The sequence below is a fragment of the Ruditapes philippinarum genome, unplaced genomic scaffold, assembly GCF_026571515.1.
Source record: "Ruditapes philippinarum isolate M1 unplaced genomic scaffold, ASM2657151v2 ctg5908_1_1_1_1, whole genome shotgun sequence".
NCBI classification, from domain to species: Eukaryota; Metazoa; Mollusca; class Bivalvia; order Venerida; family Veneridae; genus Ruditapes; species Ruditapes philippinarum.
The window spans coordinates 111096-124246 of record NW_026866638.1 but is presented as its reverse complement, the minus strand read 5'-3'; the positions used below and the strand labels follow the sequence as shown (position 1 = coordinate 124246).

The 13151-nt window shown below is 31.1% G+C and overlaps 1 protein-coding gene across 1 annotated transcript in view; it reads left to right on the top strand.

Moving 5' to 3' along the window:
- Window positions 1–8996, top strand: part of LOC132733179 (cadherin-23-like) — a gene marked incomplete at its 5' end in the record, with an annotated part of 33099 nt that extends 24103 nt beyond the window's left edge. The window contains 6 exons of the mRNA XM_060719777.1: window positions 495–660; window positions 3748–3885; window positions 4639–4775; window positions 5648–5852; window positions 7534–7622; window positions 8958–8996. Coding sequence (XP_060575760.1) covers window positions 495–660; window positions 3748–3885; window positions 4639–4775; window positions 5648–5845 — 639 coding nt within the window. The remainder of the gene's footprint in view (window positions 1–494; window positions 661–3747; window positions 3886–4638; window positions 4776–5647; window positions 5853–7533; window positions 7623–8957) is intronic.
- Between the last annotated feature and the right edge of the window lie 4155 nt (window positions 8997–13151).

Below are 13151 nucleotides of genomic sequence, written 5' to 3'. Positions count from 1 at the left end.
TTAGACATGCATTTAAAGAAATATCGAAATGTATACCAATAAATGAATAAAGCTGAGGAAATTTGTAAGGCATGATGCAATAATTCTTTGTTGAATGTAAAAAATATCAGTCAATAACAAATGTGTTTTTCGCTTTACAATTCTTCAAGAAAATGTCACTCTAATAAACTGAGTTACAATCATCCATTGTATGTGAACTGAAAGTAAATTATTCATTATCAGGTTATGTTTTGATTTTATCTAAATTTAAATCTATCAGATATGATTGACCTTTTACCTTTCATCCCTGTTTTAAATTTTGTTTCCACTATGATTTGCATTGGTTTCTTTTATTATAAGCATTGATTTCTATAATGTTACAAATTGGTTTCCATTATTATTAGCATTATTATAAAATGCATTGGTTTCTTTTGTTATAAGCATTAGATTCTTATCTAGCGTTATTTTAATCAATGATTCCTTTTATTGCAAGCAGTATTTTCTGTTATTGTAAGGTAATTGCACACGTCATAGGACATGATGTTAATTTTGATACTTCGGAGATAAAACTGTCATTGATGGAGAACCTTAACAAATCAACTGTACTTGTGGATCTTAATACAACGGCTGAGTTTTCTAGCGATGGAGCAACCTATACAATATCAAATGTATTACCAACAGGTTTGTTTAAGAGAACTCATTCATTTCATTAAGTCCTTACTTTGTCACATATTAAGAAAATTTGGGGAAAAGTCTAATGCATCCCTTTTTATTTCTTGGGCCATTATTTTTTTATTCTTCGGTTAAGTGACCTGCCGCATCCAGTTTTTGGGAAAATGAAAGGAAAAAAATCTGCCCCAAAACATCCGCGTTGAAATACGCTGCTTATTAAATTTAGATATTAATGTCCTTTCGGAGATTTAGAGAAGTCCAACATATTAGACTTGTCAAAGAAACGTCGAGATAATTTTTAACGGCGATGTATTGTGCATGTAGAAAAAAATCTAAATCTGTAAAATGGCTCAAACTGTTCTCGCCGATTTAATTAGGCTTATACATATATATTTAAAATATCTTTCATGTATGTTTGTATAAAATAATATATTTTGAAGGTCCAATTGCGTAGAATAGAAATGTAGTGACAACATTTATAGATTGAACAAAAACATTGGTCTTTAAAAGGAGATTGAATACGGATTTTCTTTCAAACAAAATAAAAAAATGCACTTACAGTATGATTAATAAATTACATAATTATGTCAGTGACTGACCTGCAAATTATCCGATAGAATTATTTTTCAACTTGGGCAAAAATTTAACACGTGTATTCTTTTCTTGACAGTTTTTTAACTTCTAAAATTTAAATAAATGAGTGCAAGTCAGTTGAGTTTCGGCACCTTTGATGATTCGGATTAAAGAACTGGGACTACATGTGTGTGAACATCAAAACTTGACCAACTCTTTTGAAGGGTCGGCGAGGTCATCTCGTGTGTAGATTTTATGTTTGGTATTAAATAATGGCAGCATGATATTTTATCAATTTGTGGATGCTTTTTTGTTTTCACATATGCGAACGATATTTTGTGTATTTATAAGCAGTTTGAAATTTAGATAGTTGGTCATTTCATTTATCTAGTAAGTACGTACCACATTTATCAGAATCGGGATAGACTAAACAGAAGAGAAGAGATACTTACAAAGTATATCACCTTCCAGACATTAAGATATGAACACTTTTTTCTTTCCTTTAGTGTTTTTTCTTCCTTCTCCGACCCTACCCTTTTTGAAAAAAATCAGTAAACAAAAAGATAAAAAAAAATGGCCTTTATGTGTTAATTACTGCCTTACATAAATACCTGCAATATCATTAACATTTAAACTAAGACAAACACTGATGACTTTGGTAATAACTTTAAAATAAATGTATTTATTGAATAATAGTTTATGCTATTAAGATTTAAGTTAATGATATGTTTTGAAGATTGCACTATAAATATATAACACTGTTCAAATCAAGCAATTATTCATGAAAACTGAAATATGAGTTAACTTAGACAGAGATTCCGGTCGCTTGTGAACAAGGAAAGACTCTTGAACAGAGAAAAGTGACTAGATATTGTAGTATAGTCCATTTTATTCATACATTTAAGGGATATTGAGACAAATTAATGACAAATATGTACTGAAATCACGACAAATGACATTAATTTTGTAAAAGTCCGAGCATGAATTTCTGTATAAATTCTATATATTTTGGGTTTGAAGCGTAATTATATCTTTATATGGTGAACGAAATTTAGCCATTTAAAGAAACACCGAGTAGTTTTAAAACTAGTCATGTGACTTGAACAAACCCTGGAAGTTACAATAACAGATATTGTGGATATTGTATGACTGAAACAAACCTAAATCATTCATTTGGCATGTTCTTTAACGTTTCAGGAGTTCACTGTGTCAACTATTATAAAATCTTAACGCTCTAACCTGACCCACGTGGGTCAAGTTAGGAAATCACTATTTAATTCTTTATAAGGAGGAAAGTTTTGTTCCTGTGACTGTCTAGTGTATTCATTTTGAGGACATTTACAAATTAATTAATGAAAAATTCAAAACGAAAAAATGAAACTTTTGCCTGTGTCTCCCTTTAAAACACAATTCAATTCAATTCAGAAAGTGATTCCTACGAACCACGTTAAAAAAAGGCTTGCAATATACCGTGTCTATTCAGTTCTAAGTGTTGTCTTTACACAATTTTGTCGTCATAACATCGCTGTTTACGATTGATGTGATTCATAAAATGTTAACTGCGACATTTTCGTTTGTATTACTTGTATTACCTTTTATACATTTACACCATTTTTGTATAAGGTTTTCCAATAGCAATACTTCACGGGGCGTCCGTTGCCGAGTGGTTAAGGATTTTGATTTTAAACATTTATACTTCATTCTGCGGGGTTTGAATCCTGCCAAGGTTTTGTGATTGTTTTCATTTTATGAAGCTACCCACCTTGCTTACGAACCTTCGGTGGCCAAATGGTCTGAAATAAACCACAACAAACAGCTTTAAGGTTGTGTTTTAAAATCTTATATCAGTATTTTATTCTTTTACGACTTTTTCTTTGTAACAATCCGTTTAAATTTGTCTTTAATAGTAGCTAACATTACATGAATCATTATCGTCAATGAACAAACTCAATGATCGTCAGTTTGCGTGTGTTGCGTGGACTTCAATACTTTCCGTTTCACTATAACTTATTGTGTGGACTGAAACAACAAATTTGATAAATACAGGATATTTTTAGTTTAATGTAAGGTCGAAATATATTTCACCGAGTGAGCACCAAAAGATATATTTCACGAGTTGCACAGCCACGAGTGAAATATGAACTTTTGGTGTTCACAAGATGAAATACATTCAGATCCTGCACTAAATTAAACTAATTTCTTTTTATTATATGTAAAGAAACGACGTTTAAAAGACATTTCTTCATAAACTTAATAAAAGGCGCGCCAAATAATAATACAACGTGACGTTATTTACGACGTCACGTCATTAAGTTGGTTTCCAGTACTGTGCACGCTGGTATTTCACGGACATAACCTAATGGGCTTAGATTTAAAACAGTGAAAAATATCAAATTGATATTTTCAGTGAACTATTAGTTTTATATTTCACTGATACATTTCTTTAAACCACCGAAAAGCATGTACTAAAGAGTATTAATATTGAGCCTGTATGACTAAATATCGTTTTATTGTTCACTTCAGGAATGGATTTATTTTTTGTGGAACCCAAAACAGGAGTTTTAAAGTGTATTAAACCATTAGACAGAGAAAAATATGCCCAGTACACAATTATAATATTTGCACATACATCAGCACTGCGTAGAAAACGAGAAATATCTAGTAAGCATTTTTATTGTTACAGTAGTAATATATCACTATTTTAATTAAATAGATTGAATATACGCGTACATGTATGTGTTCTTTTTTAAGTTGCTGACATTTTTTGTCAATAGGAAGTGATTAAGTATAAAGACATAATTAATTAACAATTATCTTTTCTCGCTTCCACTAATTAAATAAGATAGAGGTGCATAATCAAATCACTGGGGGCATGTTTATTAAACAAGCGATTAACGTAAGATATAAACATCAATACTATGATTATATGTTGGTAATATACATGTATTTTATGATGTCATTTTTTTGATGATATATAGAGTATTTTTAAGTTTCTTTTCAATGAATACAAGTTTTAATTTCATCAAGTGGTATTGAAATAAATATTTCAGGAGTGGCAGTAACTGAAAAATAAATCCCGTATTGATAGAAAAACCTTGAATGTTCTGTTTATTATATATCTTATCTCTTTCTAATCTTATGATTTGAAAGAATTCCCTTTTAATTGTATGTATTGTTTGAATTAAGAAGAAAGTTGTCCGGCAAGACATCATTTAAATTACGGAAAATATGCTTCACTACTGTGAAAAATAAATTTTAGAGTGAAAAAAATACTGAAAACAAAAAAAGCATTTTACTTTATCAATATTTCATTTATAAGGATATAATAAACTTATATATATTGTATAATGAAGCTAACTAATAACACGAGTTCCAGAACTTTTTAAAACTCGTTCGTTTTCTGTATGTTTATAGGAGCCACTTCCAGTATAAAAATCATTGTGAATGTCGATGATGTCAATGACAACTCCCCACATTTCACAAACGACCAGGAACGAGTATTTGGTGTTCCGGATAATGTGAGAGCAAACTATATTGTTGGTGTCATTAAGGTAATTTTTATGTTTTGAACATATTCATACTTCTTATAAAGATTCAAAGATTAAGCTTGAACATGCAGCAGTTATATAAAGTACGTTAATAATAAATGTAACAGGCTGAATTCATGATAAATAAGAAAACATAATGATAACAATATATATATAATTTGTTAGCAAAATGTTTAATTAATAATCCCAAATTGTATATTATCTAATGTCGATTACAATAAAACAGAGACAGTTTGTGATAATTTATAGTCACGTCCTGTCCGTGGATTTCCCGTGTACCCTTTCCTGTTTGGTTTCCTGAAGGGCTCCATGCCGGTGGTGCTTGGTCGTATTTTGGGATGCGTTCACTAAATGCCGCCCTTCCTTGTTGATTTTGTTTCATATTTTATTATTACTTGCCTCAATACTTTACATGAGTAAATCATCCACAGCATTTGCTGTCGCAGTGGCATATTTTACATTGTGTTGCATATTGAACATACAAAACAATCGTTATATAATCCGTTATACATAGAATAACGGTATTAACCGCATGGATAAGTTTATTAATTAGTAATTTCCAGCCTTTTTAAAAAAACCAATTTTTCAGACATGGCAAAACTATAGTTTCAGATATTGTATGACAAGCTTAAGTTTATCAAGACAACAGTGACCTTTATCTTTGAACGATTGACATTAAACGTAGTAGGTTTCATGACCTTGCCATGAACAAATGCCCATACTAAGTTTTATTAACTACAACTGATCGGAAAACGTACGGACAGGCCACATCACAATATGCTTCATCTTCAAAAATCGGGGCATGAATATCAAATCAGTTTACTGAGAAGTATATACCAATAAACAATCTTTGTTTTATTTGTTGTTTTGATAAGGCTCAAGATAATGATACATCTGACGTCGGAAAGCTCAGATACAACGTAACAGGTGGTCGTTCATATGTATTTGGTGTGAGCAGAGTCACAGGTGAAATCATAACATTAGTTGCAATTGCGAGTACAACTGGGAAGTCTTTTTATCTTTCTATCAGTGTTACTGATGGAGATGCATCACACAAAGAGGTCAACAATTAACGTAACTGTAAGTATGCACGGTTGTTTCTTACATGTAATTTTTAAACGGGTTTATTAGACGCCCCTTGCAAGCGGCGTCTAGTAGATATGCATTTGTCCATACAGCAATGGGGAACATTAAAGACTTGATTTTGCGTTTTTTTTAGTGTTTTAACAAAATCACACTGTTCTCAAATTTTCTAATAAAGATAGCTTTTCTGATGTACAACATGTCACAGAGCTTAAAGGGATTAGAATAAACGTCTAACTGAAATGATAATGCATTTCCAAGACAAGGGCTATAAACAACAAAGTGCCTTGGGCGCCGGGCAAAAATACGATAAATCTACTTAGTCGTATTTTCGAGTTTTCGCCTGGTGCCTAGCGAAGCAAAAGTACGAAATGGCACAAATCAGCCACCATTGAATTTTCTTATATAGAAAAAGTCTAGCTATTTTTATTTGTACAAAAATATAGAAATTGAACAATGTATTAGTAAAGTTTTCACTATAATGTTTAAATAATGGAAATTTCAATAAATGTACCATCCCATTTTAGTTATAAATAATTATTATTATTGTAATATATTGTCATTGTAATTTTTGTCAAGAGAGTATGTGTGTTGGTTTTTCAATTCGTGTAAATTGAGAATTAATTTACCTGTTTTTTTTTAAAACTAACTTACCGTATTTGCCACGGTTTAGATGTGTTCACTATTAAAGCACATAAAATGTGTAAGCGGCCGCACAGCTCAGTCGGTAGAGCCACGGTACGGTATTCTGGGGGTCTCGGGTTTGAGTCCCTGTCAGGCTGTAACATATCATCAATATAAATCTTTTAATTAGAAAAAAAAAAGAAAAATGGGAAGGAACTGTCTAAATTAAATATCACCCAAAATAGGATTCGGACAGTCTAAAGAAACGTCAGAAGTTAAACTGGTAAAAGGGGTTGGGGGACTAGTCTGATTACCATCACATAATGTCTGACGAACCTGATATCGGATATATTGCTACGTATATAAACACATGTTTGCTGAATTGAATATCAAAGATGGTGTATGTAAAATAGGATTAACATTCTAATTTTTGGCGTAATGCACGTCGAAATCCGGTATATTCACCATGCGGTCACAAATTTTAATGCAAATATCACAATAATATTTCTATATATAATATTTCTATTATTCGAAAGAGACACTCTTTGACATCTCTTATAAACCTGAAATTTACAAAATATATCTATTTAAGATACTTTTTAACTTCGCAGTAGTAACAGATGCAAAACACAGTACTTAAACGTTGAGACGAACGCAGACGCACGCTAAACGTTTCTGTGGATAACAAACGCATGCTTTCAAACGCACGAAAAGCGACACACACACAAAAAACAAAAACAATAAACAAAAAAAAAAACCCAAAAAACCCAATCAACGTTAAACGCTTGTAAACGATGCACGCTTGAGAAAGCGTTTTATTTAACGCACGTTGCGCGATATACGCCTGGATGATATACGAAAAACGCACGCACGAAAATTAGATTTTAGACCACCGAAACGTTAACCCTACTGTACATTATGAATATTTTGAAATTTGAAATTTGAAATATTAAAATATATATTTGATTATCATATCACTCAATATTGTTAGAGCATCGTTAAATACATTTTAATATACTCTCTCACAAGTGAACAATATATTCATGCATTTTAGATACACGTTGTTCCAACAAAAAACCAGCCTATCCTTACTGTGAACCTACGTTTAGATGATATTAACAAAAAATTAGAGGACTACCGAAGGTAATGTCATATTCATTATTTTAATGTAAATATTGATAATATCATTTTTTTTATTTGAATTAACTTTTGTCTGAAAAGGAATTTTTGCAATACAAGGCATCAAATTCGACTTGCACCATGTGTAATATGGATTTGACAGCTGTGTACTGGTCAAACAGAAATCAATATTGTTTTCAAAAATGTCACTAATCACCTTTCTAGCTATTGTTTTACAATTTGATTTTTTATATCACAAATATACTTAATTCGTCAAATCGGTTGAAAAACAGCAAAGATATTGATAAAAACATGTCCAAATCTGTCATTTATGGTGTTAGTATGCTGTATACAAAAGATCACGTGGTTCTTCGGTAATGTCATATTCATTATTTTAATGTAAATATTGATAATATCATTTTTTTTATTTGAATTAACTTTTGTCTGAAAAGGAATTTTTGCAATACAAGGCATCAAATTCGACTTGCACCATGTGTAATATGGATTTGACAGCTGTGTACTGGTCAAACAGAAATCAATATTGTTTTCAAAAATGTCACTAATCACCTTTCTAGCTATTGTTTTACAATTTGATTTTTTATATCACAAATATACTTAATTCGTCAAATCGGTTGAAAAACAGCAAAGATATTGATAAAAACATGCCCAAATCTGTCATTTATGGTGTTAGTATGCTGTATACAAAAGATCACGTGGTTCAGGCTCAATGAACAAAATTGTTTTTGCATAGATATATGAAATGTTTAAAGAGAAAAATCTTTGTGCAAGGAAATAAAAAGAAACAAAAAGAAATGACTTAAAATTTAAATTTTAAAAGTTAAAAAGGTTAAAGAATGCATCTCTAAATGGTAAAGACATATGGCTTGGAAATTTTAATTAACACAGTTTTATTGTTAGTTGAAAGTAAATCTATACTTTGGACATTTCACTGGAAAATGTACAATTATAATACACATGTAAAAAATGTTATGTTTTGCAATGTACATTTAATGTGATTTAACCATAACGAAGGCATTCAACGCAGAATGTACTTAGGAAATTTTAATTTCAGCACTATATGCGCTTATTCTCCTCCAATTTAATTTATTTAAGAAAATACCTACGTTATTAATCCTTCTTGGGATTCTGTGTCATGAAAGGCATTGTGTAAATCTTAATTGTTTTCCATTGATATCAAACAAAAGTCCTACAAAAGTCCTTCTGGAAGTTAAATGTTCTTACTATGGAACAAAGCAGATATGTTTGTAGTAATGGTCTTGATAGTACAAGCATTTCAGTACAGATCGTACATGAAGACAATTTGACCAAGAATTATATTATTTTTATTTTTATTTTTAGGAACATGAGTGAAATACTTGATATCCAAGTTCAGTTTGAACGCGTAGAATCCCACAATGAAGTTGACGAAACAATCGGTATGACTCGTGTTGATCTCTCTAAGTAAGTATTAGTGTCTATACAAAGAGACTTTCTAACACAATGGTAACACAAGTGCATATGTTGTCCTGTACTGTGTGCTAAAATGATGTCAGTTTCGATTGCACATGATGTTGAACAACTTACTGGAATAGAAATTTTATTATCAAAGTTGTAAAAATTATATGTATTTTCAGGTATTGACATTATTTTCATAAACAGTTTTTACTTTCTTTTGTGATATTTGGTATATTCCAGAACTGATTTGATATTTCACGGTGTCAACACAACGTCAGGATATATAGTTTCAAATGAAAGAATGGAACAGTGAGTTTTGTTTTCAATTATATAAGTGTTAGTTTTGACTTTGGTGTGTAGTTAACTAGATTATAGATTATGTAATTAGCATGCATTTATACTGTATACACAAAAAGGATCAATCCAGTATAATCTGATCAGACTTACGATCAGATTTAAGACATAATGAGGCGCCAGTTTCCAGATGTGGTGAATATCTTGCCATCTTCTTTTGTTAAGTAAATATTTAAATTAACGGTCCTGCGTCTGCAAGATCTGTACGTGAGTTGTAAAAATGATATTTATAACTAACTCGTCATTTCCACAGGCTTCTTAACATTCACAATTTAGAGCTTTCACAACTGTTTGGTATGAAAACTATCAGTCTAAATTACGTGATTATTGACGTCATCGCAGACCCTTCAGCAATATCTGCTACTCAGATTCTCTTCATCTGTATGGCTGTGTTTATCTTCTTTGGTTCATTGGCTGCCCTTTTTGTGGCACAGTACTCATGGTCGAGGTATGTATGATTAATTCTTGGGATAATTATTTCATAGAAATCAATGATTACATTAAAATAAAACATATATTTCTAATAAACACGTACATTAAATAGACAAGACAATAAAGTTAATAGTCTTGTGTCATCTTAAATGTTGGACGGAATGATATTTGTTAATATAATTATGAACATGTAACACTTAAGTTCACATGCATTTTGTTCAGTCTTGCATTGATAGATAGGATCTTACTTTATATGTTAAATTTCTTTTATCGCTACTTCAATAAATGATATTGAGAAAATATAAATCGTTTAAAATAAGATGTGCTGCTATTTCATATAAAATATATACAAGCCACAAAGTGGTTCTAATTGTTTTGTAATTCAGAAAAAATAGGAAATACTTGCAAAATAAGTGCTTGAAGACATTTACACATTTTTAAATAACATAGAAATAATTTTTAAACTTTCAAATAATAATACAAAATTTCTTATACTATTGGATATATATTGTAAATTTAGAAAATAAATGTTGTTTCGAAGGACGGCTTGCTATATGGATAAGAGCAATAAATCTGAATATCAAAACTCTAATGCTAAGACTTTTCCTTTAATTATATACGAAAATCATTTTAGAATTGAAATGGAGAGACAAGAAGCTGAAAAGAACGTTGAAAGACTAGAGAATGAAATGGAACTGATCACAATTAGAAGTAGACAGTCTAGCAAGCTTTCATCTATCATAGCAGCAGCAGCGGTAAACCCTGCTTTTGCCGAAACTGAGTTTACAGGGTAATTTTAATCTAAGACTTATACCTTAAATACTTAGGTCAGCAGATTTTCTTTACGTATTTTTCTGAATTTATAAATATTTTGCATTACTGTTGTGCTATTACAAGTTACCTGCATATTTTTCTTATTTCTTTTAGTATGATCAGTTTCATGTTTTAGCAGTACAATACACTACTTGATATTATAAAATGATCCAAAATATTCCTTATTCGGCCATTTAATACCTTAATCGAAATGAATTGATGAAAACAAAGTTGATAACTAATCTGTTTCCTTTTTGTACAAAATTGGTTAGACATAACACGGTAAAACAGAATTTGGCAATAATTGTTAACCAAACACCAGCAACTGAGTTTACTCGTACTATTAAATGTTGTGATGATACCATTGTGCCTTAACTTTATGTCTTTAAACGGGTTTTTATTCAATAGCATAGGATAAATAAAATTCTTGTTTTTGTATTTAAGCAATGGAAAGATTGTTACACAAACAGAGGAGCAGGAGATGCACATGCTCTTTGGAGATGAGCCACTTGAAGCCATATTACATGCCCAGGGTCTTGGAAGTGCATCACAAAGCGTTATTGATAGCAAAGTAGGCCATACATCCGTACATTCAGATGCCAACTGTGTTGATACTTCCAATATGAACATAGATATTGAAACTCATGCAAGATGCCAGTCTAGTTTACAGGTGCAGAATGATATTCCAGTTAATGTTGAAGGGCCCGTTATGACATCAAGTCCTAAAATAAGTCGCGAAAGTAAGCCTATAGAAGATAAGATCATGGAAAACCTAGGTGGTACTGATATTAAAGAAGAAATTCCTGACCATGTGTCTCGAAGTAGAACGGCTTCTTTTCTTCTGTTAGATGCTGGTGGAGAGTCTGAAACGGACGATGCTGCAGACTACACTCATGTTAAGAAGAAAAGAACTACAAAAGCAGAACAAACCAAAAAGGTCGTCAGACTACAGTTACCTAGCGAATCAACGCCACATGATTCCAAGGTTATCTTAATACCTGGTTCACATGAAGGTTATGAGGGTACGTCAGATGATGGCAATAACATGGATGAAGAGAATGAGTATGATTCCGAAATTGCGTGTACCTCATTTTGAAACAGATTGTCGCAAACGTTTTTAAGAAGTTGACAAATAACAAATTGTGAAATATAACACATCAACATAACCTAAGCTGTATAGACAGGTTCATGTTCATTTATTACCACCATATTTCATGTATATTTGTTAACAAATGGAATCAATCTGTAAATGCCGTTGAAATGTAGGGATTTTAAATTGTAAAAAAAAAAACGACAACATTTGTTTTATTCCTACAAATGATTTTTCATTATAATAGCATTTGTGTTACATTTCTCATGACTTTAGATATCATCGTAGTGAATGAAACAACGTATATTTAGAAAAGTGAATGATTTTATCATATTTGAGTATTTATATAATTTTTTATTTGTTATTAGCTTCACTTTTGGAGAAAATACGAAGAGCTGTTGTCATGGCTCTCTCGTTGGCGTAAAAGTGGGCGTTAGTTAAAATGCATTTTCTTGATTTAGTCAGAAAATCATTTCAAACATAGTGTGCATATCTATTGTCATAAAAAAGACGCCATTTCAAAGAGCCAGTAATCCTTTTTTTGCAAAGTTATGTTCTTTCTTCAAATTAGATTTTTTGTCCTGTTTAACATTTTTCAGGTCCATTTGCTCAATAACTATTAAAGTAATTTACTTCAAACTTGATATACATGTTCACTATCATATTATGACATCATTTCATAAGGGCAGATAATCCTAAAATTCATTTTTGTAAACTTTATTCCCATTTTGATTTTTTCCAATGGATTTTTGAGTTATTAATTTTTAGAGGATAGATAATTCTGAAAAACGTTTTTTTTGCATTATGCCCCTTGATTTATCATAGAAAGTATTCACTTTAAACATGAAATATTTTGTTTGACTATCAAGGGCAGTTAAGTTTGATAAGCTGATTTTCAGAGGTACATGTATTTCCCCTTTACTACATTGCTAAGCAATGACAAGTGTTGAGACAGCTGTCCTCGGACAGGTCCTGTTATTCTTTCATCTTACATATTCATCATTGATGCACTATATTTATCAATGATAATACTTATAACTTTAATTTTTTTACCAAAAAGAAGTTATTAGTCTCTTTTATTACTCAACTCCAAACATCCCATCAATTGCATATTGATATGACAAAAGACAAGAGCAGTTCGATCAAATATACATTTGTTAAATTGTGGCTTTTAATAACTAATATTATGACAATATATGACAAAATATTAAATTACCAAGACTAGGCAACACACGTCAACACAAATGTTACAGCCCAACAAGGCGTTCATCAACAGTAACTGTTGCAAAATTTCACGTTTCGTTTCGTTTTGTGTCTTTGGTTATAATACATAAATCGTAGGTGACAGAATCAACCATCATGTAATATATCAAAAGCCTCAGCAGCGCATGTTCTTTCTGAATACTAGT